The following is a 24,896-nucleotide window of genomic DNA, read 5'->3' as shown; positions in this document are numbered from 1 at the left end:
CTCATTTACAAATATGTACCAATCAGAATTTCGATTCCAAGTAAATCTTTCAACATCTCAATCAGCCATGCATACGAGTTGAAAGATGTTTTCATATGGCTAGTAATTTTTAATTTCACAAACAAACAAAATTTCCACGAAAAGAAAAAAACAGGATCCGTTCTACCACCAAATCTTTCACTTTCTCAACTCAAAAAACAAAAACCTGGGAGGCCTCGTACTCAATTATCGTGCAAAGCCTTGGTGAGGTAGAGCCTGCTGAAGTTCTGGCCAGCCACTCTGCATAGCAATGTGTTGACTCGTTTTCAGTCTTTTACGAAGCTTGGAATGGTTGTAAAGCGTTAACAAGAGAACATACCCATTGATTTGGCCACAGAAGTTTGAGACTTGGTTTGTGATGAGGAAGCTCTCTAGCCTCGATGGTTCAGGGATGGGCTTAAATATTGGATTTGAAGGATCCTCCTCCGGTAAAGGCTCTTCTCCAGCTGATTTGCGAGCCATGTTCTCCGTCCTATCAACCAAACCTCTAAGTTAGTTATTTGGAACATTAACAAGAGAAGCAAAAGTTGAAAACAAATGTTCTATATAAGACAATCATTACTCTTGCCACTAACACATTTGACTAAACAAAAGAACAAAGTGACCTACCTTCTCTTCTGGAGCCAGGCTTGCTGTTGCGCTTGCTGACGAGACAGGTTCCGGTAGTAATACTGGAACTTCAAAATAAAGCAAGATACTACATTAAGATAGTTCTAAGGGTGAGGACCGAATAATAGTGAAGAATAAGTAGATTATCGCATTAGGATACCTTTTGCTGTTCCATAGATAAATCGTCCATGCATTTAATCAAAAACTCCATATTGTTCTCAAGGAAAGGAGTGGTTGATGAGTGCAGACGATCATAATCACCCTAGAAAAGAGAAAATCTCAAAGAATTAAGGGTCAAAACTTGGAACACGGACAGAAAGTGATAATCTCAATCCAAATGTCGTACCTGTGAGACAGGTGCATCAGTCTCCAGTTCGGTCATAAAGGCACTGACAAGCGCAGAGTTTGAAACCTTGATCTGTCAAAAGAAAGTAAACCCTAATCTAAACCAAACCCCTTTCCAAAGTAAGCTATGATTCGCTAATAGTTCTAACATAGTTATTTATAAGATTAGCTACGTCCACATAGAAGAGCAATGCTCTAGGGACTTACAGGTATTTCCTCAAAAATATCCATCCAGGAGAAATTTCTCTCTCTCAACCTGTCAAAACAAAGAGATTAAAAGATTACAATAATCTCACTTGGCTCATAAACTAGGATTTTAATACATCAGGATACATACTTCTCGCCTGTAAAGTTTCCGCCCCTGTACAACTCCATAAAGGAATCAGAAAGCTTCAAAGCCTTCAAAGCTAAGACGCCTAAGTCAGCTTTAGAGGGATCGTATATAATACACACACACCTCTTGATGTTCTCCTGTAGAAGCAAAAGAAACAATTTCTTAAAGTTCATTTCTTGATCTTACAATGGATTTGAAACAGATTTACAGACAAAATCTCAGAAAATAATTATAATAGCTCAGTTTCCAATCAAGTAATTGACTAAAACAGATGCCAATCTACGAGAATCTAGATTACTATAACATAAAGATTCTGGAAAGTACCTGGTAATTCATGAAGGTCTCAATCAACTCTACAGTCTGATAAGATCCAAGCACAGTGGATTGATACCTGAACAAAACTTAAGCACATCTTACTAACATTCCACAACAAAAATTAGCAAGATTCCACAATCAAACCTACCAGCCAACAGTGTTGTTGTCAACATTAACCTCCCTCAAACACCTCATCATCTCAAGCTGATAGTTAGCACCATCAGCTTCAATCTCCTCATCTTCATCTCTCACCTACGCTCGTTTTTAAGATAACATCAAAATCAGAGACAAGCTATAACAACAATCTTATCACAATGCACATAACAAACTCTTCTTCAAACTTACTGGAAAAGGAAAGCAATTGGTGATTTCAAGAACACTACCAACGTCAAGTCCAAGAAGCTGCCCTGTGACAAGCGTTGGTGCAAACTCCTTGCAGTGTTTGATGATCTTCAACACAGCCTATATCACATATACACACATACCAAAACCCTCAGCAATCTCAAATTCGCAAAACGTGAGATGAGTATGAGGATGGCATTACCAGTCCTTCGATCTGAACAACTCTGAGCGGAGGAGCCACCGCCTCGTCCTTAGATATCGCCTGCAGAAATGACCTAGCCACTGTACGAAATTGATCAAAGGCAGGTACGATAATGAGCTAGAGAGGAATGTAAGAGTTTGCTTACTGGTTGCCATTGAATAATGATGAAGCTTGTTCTCCGCCGTGACGATGTGATACTTTGGCGACGGCGGGGATGAGAGAGAGAGAGAGAGAGAGAGAGAGAGAGAGACTGTAGTGTGTTTGATTGGGCTAAGTTTCGAGAACTTTACAAAATAGCCCTCAAATTTTAGATTTTATTCGTAATCGATCATAAAATTGTGTTACAAACAAATTGAGACCATATGAGGATGAGCCCAGCCCATGGAGTATACAGTTGCTATTCGCTTGTAAAAGGCCGAGACCATATTATCCTTCAAAATTTATTGAACACATTTACTGCCATGGGCCCATTTTCATAATCTATGGTTTGGTGTTGCTCAAAAAATATATATATATGGTTTGGGTAATGTAACAGTAGTCACTAACCAATTTTTCTTTTATCGTCCGACGAAAACATTATCCTCAAATCTGTACCTAAATCGTTTAATCTTCCTCAAAAGTCATCGATATTCCGTCGATTATTTCCGACGAATTGAAAAAATTTATATTTCTCGTAAATCCGTCAGAAATTCTTCAGAAAATTCTGATGAATATTTTTTCCGTCAAAAATGACTATGTTTATCGAGTGTTAGAACATCTTCGATGTAGATTTCTATATTTATTCTAAAATAGAGATTCTTATTATACATGTGATTTTACTTCAATATATGCATCTACAATAGAATTTCTCTACAATATTGTCTTATATATATCACACTTTCGCTTTGTCATTTTTGTTATTTGTCATGTCAAATATCGAGTTAGGCTTGTTCCTATACTCATGTTGATTTCTTTTCCCTGTGTAAAAGTTGTATTACATGGGACCTGGGAAACCCTACAAGGCTACAACCTCATGGGCTCCTTAAATGTTCGGTTCATGTAAAAAAGGCTTTCTATTTATAACACCCAAACAATGGAATCTTATCTACTGAAGTTGCAGGTTACACAATGGAATCCCAAGTAACTTGACCATTATATCTGGCTATGTACTCAAGCAATCAAACACAAGTTTTGTATATATTAAAAAGAATGCAAAAAATTCATGAATGATAAAAAAAAAAACTCATTATGATTCTTTTGACTAGTTAGATTATGAATGATAAACAAAAAAGCCACTACGCTTCACATGATCCCACATCCTGGATGTAAATCACCCATAGTAAAGTTCTTAGGCGGAGGAGGCGTAGGCGGGAAACTCTTAGCTGCAGGCTCCTTTGGCTGGGAACCACTTGGTACTGGTAGTGGCGGCGGGGGATTAAGTTGAAGTGGATATGGAGGTGGAAGAGCATAACTTTGATACGGTAGAGGTTGTTGGTACATCCAGGGAGGAGGAGGACCATTGTAATATTGTTGATGGTAATTGTTGCATTGTTGCATCGGGTGTCCTCTTTGATTGTCTAGAGGTTTCTTGCGTTCGTGATTGCTCCATATAATCTCAGCTTTTTGGCCTGCTTTTGCAATCTTTTCAAGTATTATTTCTGGATTGGTTTTCCCATATATGTATACTGTTTTACTTCGTTTGTCTATCTTGAAATCAACACCTGTGTATATATAAAAATGATAAATCTATGGAATAATATTTAGAAAATGATAATAAGTAAAAGAAGAGAGAAACAAAAGAGAGTTTGAAACCATCAATGGTTTTGAGCAAATCTTTCAAGGGTTTCACCCATCCGGACGTAGGAGATTCAATCTTCAAGAGACTTACCTGTGTAAAACACCATATAAGATGATACAATATTCATTTTGACCAACAAAAAAAAAGATGATACAATATTCACACATAATACATAACACTATGTGACAATTTATACCATGTGATTAGAAGATGAGTCCATCGATGTAGATGTACAAGACCCTCTTTGGTCTGTACAGAATAAAAAATGACATCAGTAATTTACTATGTAACATGTAGTTCTCAGAGAAAATTGCAAAGTTTCACGAAATTATTCAAGAACAACGATGATTTGACAAAGACGAAATTAAGAAAAGGAAAATCGGAAGGTGAAAGATGAAAGAAATTAAAGCAGGGGTGAAGAAGAAGACCTGTTGGGAGAAGATGGATGAATGTGAGCAGCGTTATTACAAAAGCTAGAAATTTTAGGGTTTTGGTTTTATTACAGCGTTTTTATTTTAGGACCGGAAGCCAAATAAGGTAATGTATTAAGCCCAGCTCTCAATCCCTATTATTCACATTATAAATTTATCGAAAACAAAATAATATGAAGTATTTGTGGGAGCTCAGACCATCTCCAATGGTTTACTCTATTTTTTTACTATAAAATAGAGTAACTCAATAATAGAGTTTGATTTTACTCCAATGGTATTCTATTTTAGAGTAGAAAATAGAGTGATGAGCAAAAAAAAAAACAAATTACTCTATATTTAGAGTAAACATATTTTTCACTCTATTATAGAGTGAGAAATAGAGTACCATTGGAGCATTTTTTACTCTAAACTCTATTTTAGAATGAAAAATAGAGTGGGGTTGGAGATGCTCTCACAGTCTTGGGGGTTACCCTATCCTGCCACAAATCAAACTTAACGAATGACCATTATTAGGGCACCTCATATAATACCATAAGAACAGAGATTACATTAATCAATCAACATGTGAAAAGATTTCATAATCAACATTTTGAAAGCATTACAATGTTCAGTTATTAGTTTTTTTTTTAATGGAAATATTTTGAACAGTTTTAGACCTGACAATGAGAGAGTCAACAAGCAGAGAGCTGTGGTTTTAAGTTTCAGATATTACACAATTTTTTTTCGTGTGAAATGGCTTCCAAGGCTCTCTGCTTTCTGTTGCTTATCATCTCCACCATTTTATTCATAGACTTGATCTCCTTCTCTGCCTTTTTTATCTTTCTTTCTTTGGACTCTATCTTCTTTCTTCTTACCAAAACAATTTTCCTCTTTTCTTCGTCTCTTGTCTCCATAGCCTACAAAAACATAAAATGGGCAAATCAGAACTCCTACTTATCTAACCCGAATCAATTTCGGTCCTCTCTAACCAAGAAACTTAAATGCGCTTAAAATCGGTTAGACCTGAATCTGGTTGCGTAAGACTTTGGTAGAAGGTAATGAATTCCATAGAGAAGCTTTACAAGGAGCATTAACAAATCCTTGATATTTCTCCCATTCAAGTTCTTTTACCTTTCTCTCACATTCTTCTCTATCCATTGTCCCTGGGTTATTGTTATATTCTGGCCATTTCATCCACCTTTGTAACTTCCACATCTGTTCTAGAGAAATAGACAGATTAAAGGGCATATATAGGAAAGATAAAAACAGATGAAAATCACACCAATGACAACAACACAAGTGGTCACACTTAACCTGATCTTCAATTTGGTTAATAGAAAACTGATCGGAGTCGTCATCTTTACTTGGATTCAGCATCTTGAGGAGGCTTCTCTCACCGTCCATGCTTTTTGCCTCGTGTAACATCCGATGGTTTAGGTTCTGCGTAGCATATATTTATATCAGATTTCGTTTGTATAACATTTTTATGATCAATAAAAGAGGAATTTAGGAATTAGGATTTTCTAACATGGACGTTAATCTCTCGTTTCCCAGACGAGAATGATGCAACAGCTTTCTTGTCACGATATGCGTTATTAGCGAAAGTTATCTTGTCTAGCTCCATCTTTTTAAGACAATCTGATTGGAATGAGTACTGGTCATCCTCGATCCGTGCCCATTTTTCATTATAAATCCTTCCGAAACGCATGTTGTATTTTAGTGTAGAGATGGCCTTTTCATGATACATCTGTACTTAAAAAAAAAATAATCATAAGTTATTCACCAGCTTAATTAATTTGATCCACAATGTCTATATATATAAGATAATAGAGAGGTAGATTTCTAAAAAAAACATGTATATACCTTTTTCTCTGTAATTTTTCTTTCGAGTTGAAGCATTTGTTGTTCCATCTCCTCTACCATCTTCTCATTCTCTTTTATCGACTTCGAAAAGCTGTATTGGTTCCTGCTCTTGGGTTCATTGAGATCCCGACGTCCTACATGTTCATTAGTTTTCTTTCTATTAGCTTTTTTGACCTCCATAGCCTTGGCAGAAATAAAGCTTGATCTTGTAAGAAAAGTCTTTAGAAAAGTCTTTACAACTGTCTGAGTTAGAAAATAGAGAGGGCTGAGAGTACTTTGATATAGACTCCATCACTACATAATTAAAAGTATTTTTGTAACTTGGTTTGCACGCAAAGATAGTTGACCATCTTGCCAACTTATATTAAACAAGCAGATGCTGTTGGGGCGTCTGCGCTATCTATTATTAAAATAAACACCGCTTGAAACACTACACGACGAGTGAAAGACATAAACTTTTCTCTACAATGTATAGTTTGTATTTTCAAATAACATTTGAGAAGTCCCAGACGTTCATTAGATGTATGCATGGATAATGGGTTTAACAACGAGCATACATGAGCCGGATTTTGATATAAATTACCATATCTCCAAATTAATAGAACTTGGTTTGTAGGCCAAGAAAATTGATTACTCTGCACTCTACATTAATTTTAAAACAAATTATTTTACTCTTATATCCATCATCCATGTGGTTTGGCAATGGCAGGTTCGAAGCGAAAAATTTAAATAAATCAGTTTAGTATAATGTTACATACCAATGATTAGTTGAAAAAAAAATACAAATATGTAACATACAAATGATTAGTGTTTTTATATTCCATACAAATATGGAGCAATCTGCATGAGAGGCTCGAGGGTGCTCACATGAAACTTCCTCGCGAAAAGAAAACACACGTTCATAACCTCACCTTCGTAGCTACAATTCGACCCGAACCGGATCCAATCCAAGAACCCGACCCGTATATCCTCCCTCACAAACCTCGCTGGATGGGAACCACCTCTTGATCAATCCACCCACGTCACTGTCCGGTTCGAGTTCATCTCCGGACATATCTTGTTAACCAATGTCGGAAGATAATGCTCGTCCATGTAGCACGGCGGACGACAGTTTTCCTTGAAGAGGGCGTAGTACCGATGATCGGAGACTATCTCGGCAGCAACTTTACGTGAGATCTCGAACCACTGGTTTCCTTTCCGCCAATCAGAGAGTGATAAATGTGGGAACATTCTAGGGTTGTAACGACCTCGGCCTATGGGCCTTGGATCGTCGAAAGAGCCGAGGAAGGAGGAAGTGGCGCGCATGAGGTAAGTGTAGACTGTGGTGAAGTTGAAGAGAGGGATGCAAGTCTCGGAGAGGATAACGAAACGTGCGTTGGAAGGTTCAAGAATCGCGTGAGATAAAAGACGCCTCTCGGCGTCAATCATGGATGATTCTCCCCATTCAACGGCCTGTAAAATTTCACAATATTATACAGTTATGGATGAATTTTTTTTCTCTAAGAATGGTAGTATTATTTTAAGAAATGAAAGTTGAGGTTTTACAGAAATGAACAAAATTTAATACTAATTTACAGGAAAACAAAAGGCAATCAAAATTTTAATCATTCAACTTAGTAGAACACGACTAGAAGTAACGTTACATTTTTGAAAAACCCAAATGAGAGATGAAGTTGATACAAGCATCAAAGGAGAGACCGAAGGCAAAGTGAACGATGGCAAACAAAACAAGCAAGAAGTATGATGATGATCAATGTTGTATATCTAAATACTTGAGTTATTTTTGTGGGTTAAATTGTTTAAAAAGCAAAAGAAGTAATACACTAGAAAATAAAAATAAAACATTACTAACGATGGATAAATATATTAATCATACCTTGCTTGGTATACGTTTCTTGTAAAACACTGAAGATTCCAGTGGCTCCTCAGTGAACTCCGGCGATGAATGAACATAAATGGAATAAAAACCCTCATGCCCTTTGAAGAACATCTCCCAAAGAGGGGACAAAGGAAGATTCCACCTCGTCAGAAACATAAACGCCACCTTTGGATTAGTCTCATTCATCACCACGCCACGTGACGCCATCTCTGCTCGACGCATCAACTCTTCATCCGCCACATCATTGCCGGAGCTGTGAGGAGGAGGGAGAGAAGTGAGAGGGTTGGAGGAGAAATCTTTGACGAGGAATAGTGATGTTTGGAATTGTTGGTTGAAGTAAAGAGCGAGGAGGAAGAGGAGAGATGCGGCGGAGGAGAAGAAGACAACGCTGACGAGGATGTGAATGTATCGGAGAGTGATCGGCTCTTTCTTCATGCGTACGTTCAGTTCTTTAACAATGGCTGTGATGTTTTTCTTCTTCATGACTTTCGGTTTGTAGTAATTCTACTCTTAGTCCTTGCTCTGAATATGTGCCTTGTATTGTATATCTATAAGATTATTATGACTAGTGCAACTATTGTTTTTTGTTTTCTAGTTTCTTTTTTCTTAACTAGTAATTTTTATTCATTTAAAAAAAAATAATGAAATAAAGAATCTTCCAAGATAGAAAGTGTCTCAAAACTGTTATAATATTGTATTAAAAATCTGTTTTTACAAATCACATTCACTTTTATGAGTTTAGTTATATAATTACTATTAATGAATTAAACTTAATTGAATAATTAATTATATTATTGAAATATTTTTTAAGAAACTTATAACAAATTACTGATGATAGATTTATGATTTGTTTTAAAAGCAATTCTTATTTACTATATTCAAATAATTGAGATGTTTAATAAATAAAATTAAGTAAATAAATAATTAAAGTAATTTTGTAATCGTACACTACTACAAGAAAGAAATTAGACATAATATTATTAATGATCATATTTTCATGACAACTTAAAAAGAAATATTTTTCTCAAAATAATGTAGAGGGGAGAGAGAGAGTAAATATAAGAGAAGAGAAGCATGAAATTTGCGGGCAATTTTAAACTACTGTTATGCTAAAAGACTTTAAATATAAGATTAACAAAGGAAGGCATGCTTTATCTTTAGAGTAGGTGTTTTCATACAGCCAGAAACGAAGCTCATTAAGTTACACCACGGGGTAGAACATATTTAAGTTTACATCAATTTAATTTAACATTTCACAGTGGTTACTACTTCACCAGGGTAATACTCTTCCCTCAGGTCGTATCTCCGACCCATCTTCGTCTTCAAAATCAAAATCTAGCTTCTCCATGACCATACCTACTCCATCTCCAGCTACACATTCACCATGAAGCACCTCACTGCTTTTGCTTCTCACCGTTTTCTTGCAAGACTGGCTTGAGCTCTCTGCGAAGTCATCATCCTCCTCGGTTACATTCGGACTAATGTTCTCGTCTCTTCTCCTCTTCCCTGAATCCGGACTAATCATGGACTCTTCTTTCTTACTGGTTCCGTAGTACTCGTTCACCGTTGACTCTATTGTTTCCAACAACCGTTCACCGTACTTTAATACTTTGGCCCTGAAAGAAAAGTTTAAAAAGATGCACAACGTCATCATCAAACTCTTTTGAATGTTTTTTTCTTTCACATTGCCTTTGTAATGATCACAACTACAGGTTTTGAAGGCTAAGATAACTTACTTCCCAAGGCCATTTATCTCGAGGAGTTCCTCTTTGGTTCTTGGAATTTTCTTGCTCATCTGCTGAAGTGTTGCATTGCTGCCACAACAAATAAAAGGTTTAAGTAAAGACCTTCGAAGATTATGGAAAACGAGAAGCGGAATGGTTTTCAGGATTACCCAAATATATGATATGCCATGACACCGTCAGGGGCTTCTTTGACAAGAAGCGTACGAAGCTTCCTCAAGGCTGTGTACATGATGGCGGAGAGATTCTACAGAGAAAAGATCAATGAACCACAACCACTCAGCAAATTCAAAGTGAGATTAAACTACAAAGTGATATACCACATCTTCTGGAGGAGCATCTGCTGATACTAAAGGAGCTTTTGCAGGGGTTGGCGCAGCTTTACAGGGCTTTAATACTTTTACAGAAGAAGGGAATCTGCAAAACAGAACATGGAAGTCTCAGCTAAAGATATCTTTAACAAGCAATGATTTGCTTGATCCTAGTTCATGTGAACCTTTTACTAGAAAGATATATCTCAAGCACAAAGTCAAACCTCATCATTATAGTCTGGCTTCCAGAAAAGAGTGAGGCAGCCTTTGATTTATTCACCTACATACAGCAGATAGGTAAACAGACGTTAACATCTTCAAGAATGGATGTTATGTGCATATATTAACAGTTAATGAGAGGGAGAAGCGAAGTGGAAAATATTAACAATTTAAGTACCTTGAGCAACGATGATACGGATCCGTACATATCACTCTTCCTAACATCTTCCACAAGAATGTCCTCTGTTACGAGATAGTGCAAGATACGGGAGACTTCAAGTTTCGTTAAATGTTTTCCAGCTCCATGGAACTGCAAAGTCTCATGTCTGTGTTTTTTCACCTACATGCAGCGAAGACAGTTACTTAGTACAAAAGGGACCAAGGTTTATGAGGAACATGGTTTAGGTTTTAGCAGAATCTGGATGAGAAATGGAATATAAAGATAATAAAATATCTTCTAAAGCTTGAAAGAGTTGGGGAATGTTTTTATTTGTGCATACCATTTGGTTTAAGGAACCTCTGTAGACTTCAAGAATATGTGATGACGAAAACCTTTCTCCTGTTTGCTTCACCAGTTCAACCTATACAAGCAAGGCACACGTGATCAATAACAACACATCCAACAAGTGAGATATATACATGATGAAACTTTAAAACAATTCCTTTACCAATTGCCTTGTAATCAAAGTGACATCTTTGTCAATCAAACTCTGGCTACTTGAACAATTATCACACGTCCTTTTGCAGTTTGTGGAGTCAAACTTTTCTCCAAAGTGAACTAGCTGTAGGAAACGTCGGCAGTCCACCTCATTTTCACAGTATCTAACCTGAAGCAATAAAATTTCGGAGAAATATCTCAGAAAGTATAACTTCAAAAGCAAATAATAGGAACCTTCACGTTAAGTACCATGCGGAGAAGGTTTTCAGTGTTCGTTTCAAGTAACCTTCCTGAACTCGCTACACGATTATAACCATTTGCCATGGGGCTTTGTTCAACTCCTACTTGGCTAATCATATGCTTAACTCGTATCTGAAACAATATTGTGTGTCATAAACATAACCAAGAGTAGATTGATGAAAAATAATAATTTTCCAGACAAAAAAGTATAAATGCAACTTACATAGTCGCCATAACCGTAATACAAAACACAAGATGCTCGCTGGCCATCCCTGCCAGCACGACCACATTCCTTGGTTTTAAGAAAAAGAGGCTTATGTGAGTATCTTTGTGTGCAACTTTGTTAAACAAGATTTTCAAAATTGATTGTACAATACAATTAAATACCTGATGATAGCCTTCTATAGACTTAGGGAGCGAGTGATGAATAACAAACCGGACATCAGGCTTGTTGATTCCTGGAATGTGCAATGTTAATGGGCAGCAAAACTCCATTAATTAAAAAAAGCATGAGAAAAGACCAGTACCCATTCCAAAGGCCACGGTAGCACATATTATATTGACTTCGTCCTTGCTCCATTGTTTCTGTACTAAAGCACGTTGAGTAGGCTCTATGCTGCCATGGTAGAATGCTGCTTTATGACCGAACTCCTGAAATAGAATTCAATTCTACGTTTAAACATGATATTTTGTCGTATGCACAGGACAATGATAAAGCTTTAATATACAAATGACCGACCTGTAACTTTTGAGCAACTTTCTCGCAGTCATTTCTTGAAAGACAATATATAATTCCACATTCATCAAAATGGTTTTCCTTGATAAATTTGTCAATATCTTCCAGACACTTTTTCGTCTTGGGGACAACGGAATACCTGCAAATTTCTTGGTAAGCAGCACTCTGGAATATATATATATATATATATATATTTGCTTTTATGTAGTTTTACTTACAATAGATTTGGGCGATTAAAACTTTGCCGGAACACAACACAGTTAACAAGGCCAAGGGCTTGTACAACGTCTTCCTTCACACTGGCTGTTGCGGTAGCTGTTAAAGCTAACACGGGAATGTTGGGAAACTTCTGCTTCAGAATACCAAGACTCTGCATGTTCCACAGTATTCTTGGTGAGTAAAAAAGGAAAGTAATGTTTCTCGAAAAGGTAAGAGAAGTGCCTTGTTTGAAGCTTATGATGGCCTAACCTGGTAGTCTGGTCGAAAGTCATGCCCCCATTGGCTCACACAATGAGCTTCATCAATAACAAATCGAGCAAGCAAACCACGAGAGTTTAAGTTATCTAGATGCCTCAAAAGAGAATCGCTTCTGTAATCAAGAAAGAGATACTGCTTAGCTACGTTCTCCCAGTAATATCATTCAGAGTGGCGACCCTTGCACTACTTGTCCACAACCTAATCTAGAATTATAAGAACCCTATGGCAGAACTGCATATATCATAGGCCATGATACAAAAAAAATAAAAAAGAGGGAAAGTTTTAGATAAATAAAGTAACAACTCACTGTGCCACTTTTTCGGGTGTGACATATAGTAATTTGTACTTAGAATGCTCGGAACTAAGCTCCTGAAAGATCTTCAGTTGTTCAGACCATTCCATGCCGGCACTTAGGGAAGTAGCTGGTATATTTGCCTGTAACCATGATTCAGATATCAAAATGTAAAATGGAAAGAATCCTCTATATGAATAAGTTATCAATGAAACAGAAGATGCAAATAGAATCTCTGGGAGGTTGCTGAAATGTTCACCTGCAACAGGTTCATTATCTGGTCTTGAATAAGTGACACGAGTGGAGAAATGACTAATGTTATTCCTTGACAGATCAGAGCAGGGAGCTGCAAAACAAAGATGTTAGAAAACAGTTTGGAGAAAAACAACGTGACATTAAAAAAAGTAGTCTCAAGTATAATGACCTGATACGTCAAACTCTTGCCTCCTCCTGTTGGCATCAACACAAATACATCAGAGCCACTCATTGTCGCGTTGATGATTTCTCTCTGGTTAGGTCGAAACGAGTGATTTCCAAACACTTTCTTGTTACTGACCTGAACGTTGCAAGGAAACACATTAGCATTTGGATTGTAAATGAATAAAGAAAAGATAGAAACTCAGCATATCACCTCCAGTTTTCTCGTCCAAGGAAAATCACGACTGCTCCACTTTTGGTCGTTTGAACCTTCAGTGTACGTCACCTCGATAATCCTCGGAACGTATTGTTCTCTCTCTACAGGAGCAGATGAAAGACCATACCTATCTACAGAAAATGAAGAATCTTTTGGCATGTTCCAGCTATCAGATGCATATCTTCCTTGCTCATTAAAGTGTGCTCGAGAATCAGTTTGTGGATGATCAAATCTTAGATTTGTTGATTTAGGTGTTTCATACTGTGACGCACGAGTAGCTGTAGATGACAAAAACTGAGACTTTTGCTTTTCTTTATCTCGAATATGGTCCTCGAGCTGCTGAATTTGCTTCTTCAGCAGTAACCTATCAACAACACAAACTGTGATCCATTAAAAACTCACCAAAAGTCAAGGCGTACTCAAAGTTGACACCCTTAGATACTCAGACTCGAGAAACATATGCATTGTCTATTATTTCTTTAAGCCTAATCTATTTTCGCTGTATTATTCCCAATAATTTTGTGGGTAAAATACCACGGCCTCCAAAAGGGAGCAAGATTATTACTCTTATAGAAAAAGGCAATTTCAACAGGCAAGAAAAACAGAAACAAAGTTGATTGGGATACAGACCTCTCTTGCCGAAGCTCTTGAATACGATCAGGACTCAGATCAGTATCATCGTCAAGAAGTTCATTTGATATTGCAATCAACATGTTCTTCATTTGTTCCAAATGGGTTGAAGCTTCAGGACAAAGCCCTAGCTGAAAAGATACCAACATCAAACAAAATGAGAAAACTGATAGGTTTCGAATGTTAAAAAAATTTAAAAGAGAGAAAAGCAGTAGCCATACCTTTATTCCATGACTACAGTTAGAACATAGTTCAGGAGGCAGAGAACACTCTTCTTCTCTTCTGGAAGCACTTCTATCCACAGGTGGAGTTCTCGATGGCAAACTAGATACAGATGACGGAGGAGTACTTGTTGATTGGTAGTGTTCCATCATAATTTGGTCGACATCAATATTCTGCATTGCAAAGTGTTGACATGCTTGAGTTAACATATTTTCAACACAAAGCCGTAAGCATCTTTGAAAAAACTTCCTCCCAGATCCGAACAAAAACTACAAGGTAAGCTATAAGTAGTTTTGATCTTTGCTGCGATCGAAATATTCTACAATTTATAGATACTCAAATACTACGAGATTAATAAAACTAGCTTCTTTGCATAGAGTGCTAAATAAGGGAACATTATGCGGTAAGTGAACCGGTACATTACCTGAAGTATGTCATCATCAATCTCATCAAGACATGCTTCTCCAGATCCCAACTGCTCAGCTGCGAATGTAGAATTCTTGAATGGTTTCTCCACACCATTTAAATGCGCGGAACTAGTTTCTGGTTCTCTGGTCTCATCATTTATCCGTCGAAACTTTTCAGCAAAATTTTTACCATCACCAGGGACAGGGGGAGGAAAGCTGTGAAAGCTTCTTCCAGTTCCTGGTACACCCATTTGACTTTGATTTTGTTGATTGTTCGAATAAAAAGAACCATCAGTGCTACATGTAACTTTCACAGTGGATCTCTCTCTTGCAGAATACGAGCCGTTGGTGCCACCATCATCAACCGGGGGAGTAATTCCAGGTCTTAGGTAGGTCTTGTTTAGTGAGAGACTTGAAAGAGCACGCCAAGCCTGCCAACATAGGATACCAATAAATAACATATATGTACAGTTCATGAAAAAAGGTCTATCAAAAATGGGAAGTTGAATAAGAAACTATGGAAATATAGTATGAAATAAACTATTTACTCAAAGAAATGGAAAGAGAGAAAGATAAACATATAGCTACCACAACAGTTTCTCTTCAACAATATTACCTTTGCAATTTGCGGGGGCGCCAAAGTATGCGCATTCACACTGGGAAACGCAATTGACCTACACAGAGGGGGGACAAAGCTTTTTAAATATTTTTGGATCACTTAGTTGTACACAGATCCATAAAGAAGACTAAGAAAACCTCACAAGATTTTCCATCACTGACATTTCTTACAAGAGACATCATAGGGAACTATCATAGTATCATACTCAGTCTTAGTTCGGGTAGTTAGGTAGTATAAGAGTCGACCTATACATAAGCCGAAGGCTCTATGTTGGCACAAACATGCACAAATGATGATGGAAACGGGAGATATTATAATGTGGTGGAAAGCTATCTTTGAAACCACTGAATTTGTTTGATATTTAATTTTCAGTAGTTCTACTTCAACGAACCCAAGCAGCAGACAGTACTCAAAAAAGAATATAGCCTTATAATACCTCGCCGCCATATCACTGCTTTTTCTAGGCTTTTGACTTTCTAGAGCGTAAAGGAAACCGGAGCTCAAATGCTTAGTCCTGGAAGATGGATCTTCGAACGCATTTGCATGCTCTGACCAATTGGTTTGAGGAGCTTTAGGTTTCTGAACTTCAGGGAGATGACTCCTGCTGCAAATTTTTCAGCAGTGAATAACAAAGAGCAAACAAAAAGAAAGAAACTACCAGAAAATATTTGGAATATCATCCTTACCTTACTTGATCTGAATTAATCATAGCTTTTTCTTAAACATGCTGCAGATGTTCCACCAAACTTTTACCTTCCCTACCGCAACTTCGTCACTTAATGAAGAAACATTCAGATTAGTGAGAGCTGATGAATAATCAAACACAAACCGAAAAAGATTGCACATTTATCACATACACAATTGATCAAATACGAATCTAATTTACACAAAATCTGCAAACTTTTAGCTAAGAATACTATACAAAACACAAACTCAAGCGATACACGACGAATCAGCTAGTCTTCAGCAATTGAAAAACGGTAAAACACTCCATAAACTAGAAATCGAAGTGATTAAAAAACGAGCCCATAGCTCCAAAGTGATTCCCTTTACTAACAAACAACGAAAACCCAAATCGAAAAACTAATCAGAGCAAGTAGTTACAACCCCATCGAAATTTTGCATCGGTGTTGTGTGAGGAACGATATCGAAACTTAAACCCTAGAATTGAGAATTGATTGCGAAATGAGAGAACCCAAGGACATACATTTGAGAATCAATTGGGGGTTATTTGCTTCTACAACGGCACGGTATCACTCCGGCGGAGAAAGTCGGATACAAAAGTCGCCACCGAGGGAGCTTGATGATGTCGGAAGGTGGCGAAAGGTTATGCGGTTTTGCTAATGGCGGGATACTTTCCCTCTCATGTTCCAAAATGAAAAGAGGATAATAAATTATTTTTGAATTTTTTTTTTCCCAAATTGTTTTTATTAATAGATGGGCCAAGCCCAGGGCCGAAGCCCAAACATAACAGGATTTAAACAAAACCCACGAAACGGGCCAGAAGACATAAACAAACAATGGACTAAGCCCAGGATTTAACAGGATTTAAACAAAACCCAAAATTATTTTTGAATTTTGAATATTGTTTTCAATTCGTATATTTAATTTTTTCACTTTCGGAAACAAATAACTACGGTGAAATCAGATTAGGAAGGAACAAATAAAAACTAATTTACAAAAATGTACTCCTTCCGTTTTTTTTAATATAAATCTTTTTAAAATTATGCACATAGATTAAAAAATCAATAATTTTTTTTATTTTCTAAACAAAAAAATCATCAATTATTTATCTAACCATAAATCAACCAATAATAAAATAAAATGTATATTATTATTGGTCATATAACATTAAGTGTTAATAAATTTTACATAATAAACCGAAAACGTTATAGTTTTTGAAACATAAAAATTTCTCTAAAATGACTTAAATAAAAAAACCGGAGGGAGTATAAATTAAATAGACAAATTGTCCTAAAAAGTCAAAAATGATAATTTACAAAAAATTATTACGAAGTCACAGTAGCAACTAGCAAGGACTCTCATCACAAAGTAGCAAGGCAAACACAAAAACTGAGACTTTTAGTTCCAACAAACCAACGATTACTTTTTCTTCTTGACACAAAAGAAAAATCAAGTGATTTTCACTTCTCCACTAGCGTGTACTTGCTTTACAGTCTTATCATACTCATCTTCCTCGTCCTCCACCACCTCCTCTTCATCCACCTCTTCTTCCTCTTTCCCTTCTTCATCTCCCCAGCCAAAACCTCCAATGGACCTGGAAACAGGCGGGGGCGTTTTGGCGTCATCCACTATCTTCATGATCTCTTCTGTGGTTTGGAGTGAGAAGGTCGGATTCTCTTTTCTGAAATACGCAGCTTGAGCTGTCTCTGTGAGTTCCCTTGGCAAGTTCTTCATGAACCATGGGTGTTTCTTGATTTCTGCAATGGTTATCCTCTGCCAAAAACAACAATGTAGCTCGAATGTTATTGTTAAACGAAACTAATCTTATGGAAACATTTATCTCATTTGATTGATGTATACCTGGAGTGAGTTGGCCACAAATATACGGGAAAGGAGATGTTTGCAATCCTGTGAGATGTGGACGTAGTCCGGGATCTTGTACTGAACAGCCATGATTTTCTGTATGAACAAGATCACACATTGATGAATATAGGATGCAGCCTACTTAGCGCGAGATATGCATACACATGGCTCAAAAGGATAAAACCTACTTGTATTGTTTTCCTGAAGTTTTTGGGATCTTCCTGGTCTTCGAATGGGTAGGCTCCAACCAGCATGACATAAAGAGTTACACCACAGGACCATACATCAGCCATCTGAAAGAAGAAGAAAAGAATTACAGCTCTTAGCGACTTCCAGAGAGTTAATGTCCACAAAGAAAAAAAAAGTAGAGAAGATTACAGTTCTATAGAAATGCATTGGTTTATATAAAGTTCATTGCATTGAGCATGATGCCTGATTTAGCAAGACTTAGATGGTTACCTTGCCATCGTATTCTCTGCGAGAAAGGACTTCAGGTGCAATATATGCTGGAGTTCCAACTGTTGATTTGGGCCTGGAGTGCAGCAGAGAGGACTACAACAAGAAGAAGAAGAAAAAAAAACAAATCACTTGAAAGTGCTTTTACGACAACGGGGAAGAACAGAATAGGATCTCATATACAATTGCAGAGAAGTTGAAAGTTTAATATAGTGGCAGACCTTGGAATAACCAAAATCACAGATTTTGAGACGTGGAGCAGGACTTCCATCAAGGAGTGTATTCTCGAGCTTCAGATCTCTATGGCATATTTGCTGCAACAAAACAAACACAAGGTGACCACCGGATTGATAAACAAACGGATCTCAAACATCTATTTGCCTTACCATAGCATGGCAATAGCTAACACCTGATATAAGCTGCTGGAAGAAGTATCTCGCCTGAAAAAAAAAACAAAAAGTTAGAAAAGGGATTATTAGACTGTATGCCCCAAATATTTGATACGTGATGATAACAAAAATACAAAGATTCACATGTTTGCTCTCCTTTCCTTCTTCCTAATCTATACAGAACTCTGAAAGAACTAATCCTAGTAAGCAAAAGACGGTTACAAATTTGCAAAAGCCAAACCTCATCTTCACTGAATCTTCCAGCACTGCAAATACGCTCGAAAAGTTCACCACCAGCAGCATACTCCATGGCAATAGCAAGATGAGTCGGAGTCAACACAACCTATAATTAATTAAGTTAATCATCAACTTCAGTACATATCGTTTTCACTATGTGGAAATTGACTTAACCTCTTTAAAGCGGATGATGTTAGGATGGCGAAGTGATCTGTGATTTATGATCTCTCTCGCCACGTTCTCATCGATCTGCACCCCAAAAAAAACAACAAAGCCAAATGCTCAATCAATCAACAATCTTAATATGAAAATGATACAACTCTCTGAGATAACTAGCACTACAGTGAGCTAAATATGTAGTAGGCTAGAGAAGGAGGACCTTGGGACCACGCTCGATGTACTTCATGGCAACAAGCTCCTTTGAGTTTTTGACCTTCATGAGCCTCGCCACTCCGAAATTTCCAGCGCCTATGTCCTTCACCAGCTCGTACTTGTCCATCTTAACCAACAACCCTTATTCCAAACAAACAAACAAACAAAAATCTCCTAATTCTCGTTATAATTGAGCTTCGGTTCAATCCCTACGACAATTCAAAGTGAAATCCTAAAACAGAGCGACAAGAAAATCATTAAGCGATTCTTCGAGGAGAAAGTGAGCAAAAAAGAAGGAAAGAGATGACGACCATGGAAGGTGATTGAGATTTGGTTTTGAGAGATTTGAAGAAGGCAAAGCGAAGAATCGCCTTTTTGTTGGAATTTTTTTTTATCGGTGATAATAAGGCTCCGGATGGTAACCTACGGTTTGAGCGGTGCGGGACAAGCGGTTTAACTGCAATGTGGTTTTAACAATTATAAGGATTTCGAATGGTAACAGCGGATTGAGCGGTACGGGATAAGCGGTTTGACTGCGGTATGGTTCTGACAGTTATAAAAACGTATAAATATATGGTATATGTAGAGTTTTGTTACTGTTAAGTGCGGTGTAGTGCAGGACGAATGTTACCATTCGAAGCCAAAAACATATAGATATATGGTATATGTACAAATTTTTATTACTGTTAACTGCGGTGTGGGGCGTGGCGGTTCTAACATTCCAAGCCTAAGCCTAAGATAATGAGAATGAAGAATAAAAATTAAATTAATTAATTGATAGGACTATTATTCGTTTTTAATGCAGTGGGCCCCCACTTGTTTCCCTTGTATATTGTACGGAAACACGATGATTTTGTTTCCTAATTGCATTACTAGTAGTAGACAAAAGGTAATGAACTGAAGCAAATGAGAAATTACTGTGGATTTGATTCTTAATGACTTTACTTATGTAAGATCAAGGACATAACTGCAGTTTAGTGGTAAAGAGTGTGATCATTCCATGGTTAGCAGGGAAGGTGCATAAGAGTAAAGGTGTGAATAGAATCAGTTTGTTATTTTGTTTTTGTGGCTTGTCGCCTCAGCTCACACAGCTCACGTTCCTTTTGCCTTTCTTCTCTCTCGATATTTGAAAACGACAACTTTTGCATTTAAAACGACCAAATGAATTTTTCATAAATAAATTTGTCTGTTTGTCGTTAGGACGATTTTTCAAATGAAAACATGTCATGATTTCATTGCATTTGTGTACGTATACCTATAAAGATAGTATGGGCCTCTATACTAATACGTAATTTCAGGCTTAGGCCCAATAGACTGATACTAAATACGTAATTTCAAGCCTAGAGGCCCAATATCTCATAGGCGATACACTGATGAGTGATGATGATCTCTGCCGAACAAACAGTAGGACTGTGCTGTGCTCTCTCGCTCTCTCGATCGCTGCCGAGAAACGAGAGAGCTGACACTGTACTGCCACGATGCAGTATACACAAATTTGAATCAGATCATCGAGTCTAACGCATTTCAACCTCCGTCTCCGTCTTTCTCAGATCCGATCACCCGCCGGATTTCGCAATGCCGTCTTCCTCCGCCGTACTCCTTCTTCTCGTTCCCCTTCTCGCAACTGCTCTCGCCTCCGATTCAGATCACAAGGTTAAGAGTCGATCAAATCTCTAGTGCTTGAATCAGTACAGCTCGAATCAGTACTGTACATGTTTGATCTCGTGATTCGTAGGGTGTTAGTGATTGAACTTTCTTCAATTGGTTATATGATTCATGCGTTATTGCTAGTGAAATGCTATACAGACTGTAATGATCCATATAATCAGAGAAACTCATTTATACACTTTTTCTCAGTTATACTAAGTCAATGCTTTTGCTTTTTTTTTTTTTTTTTTGAAGTATCAAGCGGATGAGCAGGTTACCCTGTGGGTGAACAAAGTCGGCCCATATAACAACCCACAAGAAACATACAACTACTACAGCCTCCCGTTCTGCCGCCCCTCTCAAAACGATGTTCACAAATGGGGTGGTCTCGGTGAAGTTCTCGGCGGAAATGAGCTGATTGACAGCGAGATACCGATAAAGTTCCTGAGTATGTCTTAACTCTGATGCTTTACGATCTTTTATCTCACCTGTGCTCTAATTAGTAATTACAATACCTTTTTCTGTTTTTTTTTTCTACAGAAAATGTTGACAGAAATGTTATCTGTCACCTTGAACTCGATGAAGCTAAGGTCAATCACTTCAAAGACGCCATCGAATCTAGCTACTGGTTTGAGTTCTTTATGGGTATGTTTCACAGTTTTTTTGCTCATACTGCTGATGTAGCAGCACAGAACAACAAAGACTTATTTTCTTTAGAGAAAAGAAGTTGCGCATTTTCTGTTATGTAAAAGTTTGTAAACATTTTTTTTACTTGCTGGGTTTGCTTTTGATAAATTTTTAATCATGCATATCGAAAAGATCCCTGTACTTATCTTCCCTGTCTTATCAGTATCATATACATCGATAGAAGTTGGAGGACATATAATTTACTTACACTATTTCTCATAGTAATAGACCTGGAAAGGTAACCTTATTTCTCACAACCTTTTTTGTGGCATCTCATCTGCGTGGACTTTCAACGGGTGATTCTAACTTCAGATGACCTGCCTTTGTGGGGTATGACCTTTTGTATATTTATTTACGTGTAATATCCAGGATTAATCATTTTCTGTTTTAGTTTCTGATAGTGTTAATACTGTCTCATTGCCATTGTAGGCTTCGTGGGTGAGCTGCCTCTTGACAAAAATAGTGGAAACGGCAAACATGTACTCTACACACATAAGAGCATTATTGTCAAATACAACAAAGACCAGGTCGGTTGTCGCTATGCCGTTAAGCAATAATATGGATATCATGTGACTACAGGCCGTGATCTTATTTAATTATTTTTATAGATAATTCATGTTAATCTCACTCAAGATAACCCAAGGCCACTGGAAGCAGGGAGGACAGTGGATCTGACGTATTCTGTGCAATGGATTCCAACTGATGTCACATTTGCCCGACGTTTTGATGTATATCTGGATTATCCGTTCTTTGAGCACCAGGTAACTTTTACCTTGTTATATACCCTTCTGCTCTGTCTTTGATTATGACTGGTTCACAGTTTGAAATAATATGCCATACTAAATGTCTCCTTTCCTGCTTGTTTCACAATTTATATCTACAATTCATCTCTTCAAGATATTTGTTCAAGCTTTATAATCCTTATAAGAGTTTACTTCGTTTCGCAGATCCATTGGTTCTCCATCTTTAACTCGTTCATGATGGTTATTTTTCTCACCGGTTTGGTCTCAATGATATTGATGAGGACCCTCAGAAATGATTATGCGAAGTATGCTCGTGAAGATGATGATCTCGAGAGCTTGGTAATGTTTCCTCAAACTTTTATTTGTCATAGCTGCGCAATTGTTTTTGCTATTACTACACTCGTGGCAGTTTCTCCAAAACTTATCTCTTTATTTTTGAGGCTGTAAAACCATTAGTGACAATCGTATTGATGATCACAGGAACGGGATGTAAATGAAGAATCCGGTTGGAAACTTGTGCATGGAGATGTATTCAGACCACCATGGAGTCTAGTTCTTCTCTCAGCTGTTGTTGGCACAGGTGCACAGTTGGCGCTGCTTGTTCTTCTTGTCATATTAATGGCCATCGTTGGGACTCTATATGTTGGGTATGTGTTACACTCTTTTTCTCACTTGCCACCAACTTTTCGTCTTGTTGTTTCCCCTCTATTCTTTGTAGTTATTTTGGTATGCTTGTATATTTGGCAGCAGAGCTCAGCTTGTTTGCTTTATTTTGCTAACTTCGTATTCTGATTATTTCAGGAGAGGAGCTATCGTTACAACTTTCATAGTTTGCTATGCTCTGACTTCCTTTGTCTCTGGTTATGTGAGTGGTGGAATGTACTCAAGAAGCGGGGGTATGTCTTACTCTTGGCGGATCTCTCCAGTGTTATTTTCGCCTTTGATTTTTTTTTTTTTAATTTTAATACGCCATTTATTCAGGTAAACATTGGATCAAGTGCATGGTCCTCACGGCTTCTCTCTTCCCCTTTTTGTGCTTTGGAATCGGCTTTCTTCTAAACACAATTGCCATATTCTATGGATCCCTTGCGGCTATTCCTTTCGGAACAATGGTGGTTATGTTCGTCATTTGGGGCTTCATTTCCTTTCCCTTAGCTCTCCTCGGGACAGTCGTTGGAAGAAACTGGAGTGGTGTCCCAAACAATCCATGCCGTGTAAAGACCATTCCACGCCCAATCCCTGAGAAAAAATGGTACTTAACTCCATCGGTTGTCTCTCTGATGGGAGGTTTGCTACCATTTGGAAGCATCTTCATCGAGATGTACTTTGTCTTCACATCCTTCTGGAATTACAAGGTGAAAATAGTTGCATTGATAAGAACAGAGCTATGAGACTGCTAATTTTATTACAAATTGAACAAACCAAAGAGACTTTATTAGTGAGATATCTAGGCTATTTATATTAGACCTATATCTGAAGTTTGAGCAGCTGAACTTCTTCAAGTAGACCCAATGTGTCTTGGCTTATCATAAGTATGTTGTAAATTTGAGTGGCTATTCCTGATATTTTGTTTTGGGATTGACAGGTGTACTATGTGTATGGATTCATGCTACTGGTTTTCGTGATTCTAGTGATAGTGACGGTCTGTGTCACAATTGTGGGAACTTATTTCCTGCTGAACGCAGAGAACTATCACTGGCAATGGACTTCTTTTTTCTCTGCTGCTTCAACGGCTGTCTATGTCTACTTATACTCCATCTATTACTACTACGTAAAGACCAAGATGTCTGGATTCTTCCAGACAAGCTTCTACTTTGGATACACAATGATGTTCTGTCTTGGCCTTGGAATCCTTTGCGGTAAACTCGCTCTCTCCACTCTCTTTCAAAACCAGGGATTGGTGTTACCATTTTGACTAAAAATATCTTCCTCTGAAAAAATTGCAGGAGCTGTTGGATTCTTAGGATCAAATCTCTTTGTAAGGAGGATATACAGAAACATCAAATGCGACTAGACGAATGATCGAAAAAGAGGAAAGCACATCCAGTTCAGAAGAAAGCCTCTGATGGGGGGTTATATATTATATAAACGCAGTGGAGAGCGATGAAGTTTGAGCATATATATATTATTCAATCTGGGATTTTTGCCCTTTTATTGTCTCCCTTTTTGGTAAGTGCACTGTTCTCTTTAGATTAGAATTGAGTGGATGTAATATACTATTACTACCTGTGTTTAGTTCACTTCACGTCAGTTAGATCATTGAATGTCATTTAGGAACAATTGGATATAACCAAGTTTTTGTTTGTAATTGATAGCTTGCTACCTTTTTATTCTATCCGAGAATAAGTATACATCCAAGAAACTGTGGTGGTCGTGTAGAGATGATAATTTTATTACCAGAGTTTAAAGAGTCCATCGTGGTCATGTGGTGGGAAATGTTGGATATCGTGCATGGAGTTAAGATTAATTTTGTTTCAGTGTGACTTTATTGAATGTCAGTAAACCCCGTGTGATTT

At 37.4% G+C, this 24,896-nt stretch overlaps 7 protein-coding genes across 9 annotated transcripts; 1 reads left to right on the top strand and 6 right to left on the bottom strand.

Annotated features, from left to right (window-relative positions):
* Window positions 1–12: 12 nt before the first annotated feature.
* LOC103868071 (eukaryotic translation initiation factor 3 subunit H) lies at window positions 13–20,685 on the bottom strand. The gene is made up of 14 exons (XM_009146162.3): window positions 20,675–20,685; window positions 10,243–10,246; window positions 2,332–2,356; window positions 2,187–2,266; window positions 1,988–2,104; window positions 1,791–1,894; window positions 1,652–1,718; window positions 1,331–1,464; window positions 1,201–1,249; window positions 995–1,066; window positions 809–910; window positions 649–716; window positions 359–511; window positions 13–279 (listed from the first exon to the last, which is right to left on the bottom strand). Exons 3-14 carry the CDS (start codon window positions 2,339–2,341, stop codon window positions 222–224), a joined length of 1,014 nt encoding a protein of 337 aa, XP_009144410.1. The 5' UTR covers window positions 2,342–2,356; window positions 10,243–10,246; window positions 20,675–20,685; the 3' UTR covers window positions 13–221.
* Window positions 2,883–4,651, bottom strand: LOC103868258 (splicing factor 3B subunit 4). Its single transcript, XM_009146368.3, has 4 exons — window positions 4,392–4,651; window positions 4,160–4,212; window positions 3,978–4,053; window positions 2,883–3,886 (listed from the first exon to the last, which is right to left on the bottom strand). The coding sequence occupies exons 2-4, from the start codon at window positions 4,181–4,183 to the stop codon at window positions 3,468–3,470; spliced, it is 519 nt and encodes a 172-aa protein (XP_009144616.1). The 5' UTR covers window positions 4,184–4,212; window positions 4,392–4,651; the 3' UTR covers window positions 2,883–3,467.
* LOC103868070 lies at window positions 4,887–6,459 on the bottom strand. The gene is made up of 5 exons (XM_033277685.1): window positions 6,237–6,459; window positions 5,902–6,120; window positions 5,688–5,813; window positions 5,397–5,588; window positions 4,887–5,290 (listed from the first exon to the last, which is right to left on the bottom strand). The coding sequence occupies exons 1-5, from the start codon at window positions 6,414–6,416 to the stop codon at window positions 5,096–5,098; spliced, it is 912 nt and encodes a 303-aa protein (XP_033133576.1). The 5' UTR covers window positions 6,417–6,459; the 3' UTR covers window positions 4,887–5,095.
* LOC117125697 (glycosyltransferase BC10-like) lies at window positions 7,050–8,657 on the bottom strand. The gene is made up of 2 exons (XM_033277686.1): window positions 8,113–8,657; window positions 7,050–7,688 (listed from the first exon to the last, which is right to left on the bottom strand). Exons 1-2 carry the CDS (start codon window positions 8,596–8,598, stop codon window positions 7,245–7,247), a joined length of 930 nt encoding a protein of 309 aa, XP_033133577.1. The 5' UTR covers window positions 8,599–8,657; the 3' UTR covers window positions 7,050–7,244.
* Window positions 9,223–16,845, bottom strand: LOC103868069 (ATP-dependent DNA helicase Q-like 4A). Of its 3 annotated transcripts, none has more exons than XM_033277684.1 (26): window positions 16,510–16,845; window positions 15,989–16,077; window positions 15,739–15,903; window positions 15,300–15,357; window positions 14,624–15,114; window positions 14,276–14,510; window positions 14,055–14,185; window positions 13,422–13,788; window positions 13,215–13,346; window positions 13,050–13,136; window positions 12,806–12,933; window positions 12,490–12,610; window positions 12,240–12,391; window positions 12,025–12,160; window positions 11,813–11,936; window positions 11,673–11,743; window positions 11,509–11,577; window positions 11,295–11,417; window positions 11,056–11,214; window positions 10,888–10,968; window positions 10,566–10,727; window positions 10,393–10,448; window positions 10,178–10,274; window positions 10,010–10,104; window positions 9,852–9,929; window positions 9,223–9,731 (listed from the first exon to the last, which is right to left on the bottom strand). In XM_033277684.1, exons 2-26 carry the CDS (start codon window positions 16,009–16,011, stop codon window positions 9,386–9,388), a joined length of 3,687 nt encoding a protein of 1,228 aa, XP_033133575.1. In that variant the 5' UTR covers window positions 16,012–16,077; window positions 16,510–16,845; the 3' UTR covers window positions 9,223–9,385. The 3 variants fall into 3 exon arrangements, with proteins under 3 accessions (XP_033133575.1, XP_033133574.1, XP_009144408.1); XM_033277683.1 differs by having other exon boundaries at window positions 15,739–15,906; window positions 16,510–16,844; XM_009146160.3 differs by having other exon boundaries at window positions 14,276–14,449; window positions 14,701–15,114; window positions 15,739–15,906; window positions 16,510–16,843.
* Window positions 17,235–19,716, bottom strand: LOC103868068 (serine/threonine-protein kinase SRK2A). The gene is made up of 9 exons (XM_009146158.3): window positions 19,311–19,716; window positions 19,106–19,180; window positions 18,936–19,037; window positions 18,692–18,745; window positions 18,527–18,619; window positions 18,309–18,401; window positions 18,038–18,142; window positions 17,847–17,945; window positions 17,235–17,759 (listed from the first exon to the last, which is right to left on the bottom strand). The coding sequence occupies exons 1-9, from the start codon at window positions 19,428–19,430 to the stop codon at window positions 17,436–17,438; spliced, it is 1,065 nt and encodes a 354-aa protein (XP_009144406.2). The 5' UTR covers window positions 19,431–19,716; the 3' UTR covers window positions 17,235–17,435.
* A 17-nt stretch (window positions 20,686–20,702) lies between the features above and the next one.
* Window positions 20,703–24,715, top strand: LOC103868067 (transmembrane 9 superfamily member 1). Its single transcript, XM_009146157.3, has 12 exons — window positions 20,703–20,956; window positions 21,206–21,398; window positions 21,491–21,595; window positions 21,950–21,967; window positions 22,067–22,164; window positions 22,246–22,398; window positions 22,585–22,719; window positions 22,861–23,027; window positions 23,182–23,276; window positions 23,362–23,735; window positions 23,966–24,239; window positions 24,327–24,715. The coding sequence occupies exons 1-12, from the start codon at window positions 20,879–20,881 to the stop codon at window positions 24,392–24,394; spliced, it is 1,758 nt and encodes a 585-aa protein (XP_009144405.1). The 5' UTR covers window positions 20,703–20,878; the 3' UTR covers window positions 24,395–24,715.
* The last annotated feature ends 181 nt before the right edge of the window (window positions 24,716–24,896 follow it).

This window comes from Brassica rapa, chromosome A08 (assembly GCF_000309985.2).
Source record: "Brassica rapa cultivar Chiifu-401-42 chromosome A08, CAAS_Brap_v3.01, whole genome shotgun sequence".
NCBI classification, from domain to species: domain Eukaryota; kingdom Viridiplantae; phylum Streptophyta; class Magnoliopsida; order Brassicales; family Brassicaceae; genus Brassica; species Brassica rapa.
Note: the sequence above shows the minus strand (reverse complement) of the source record. Positions and strands in the feature narration are given on the sequence as shown.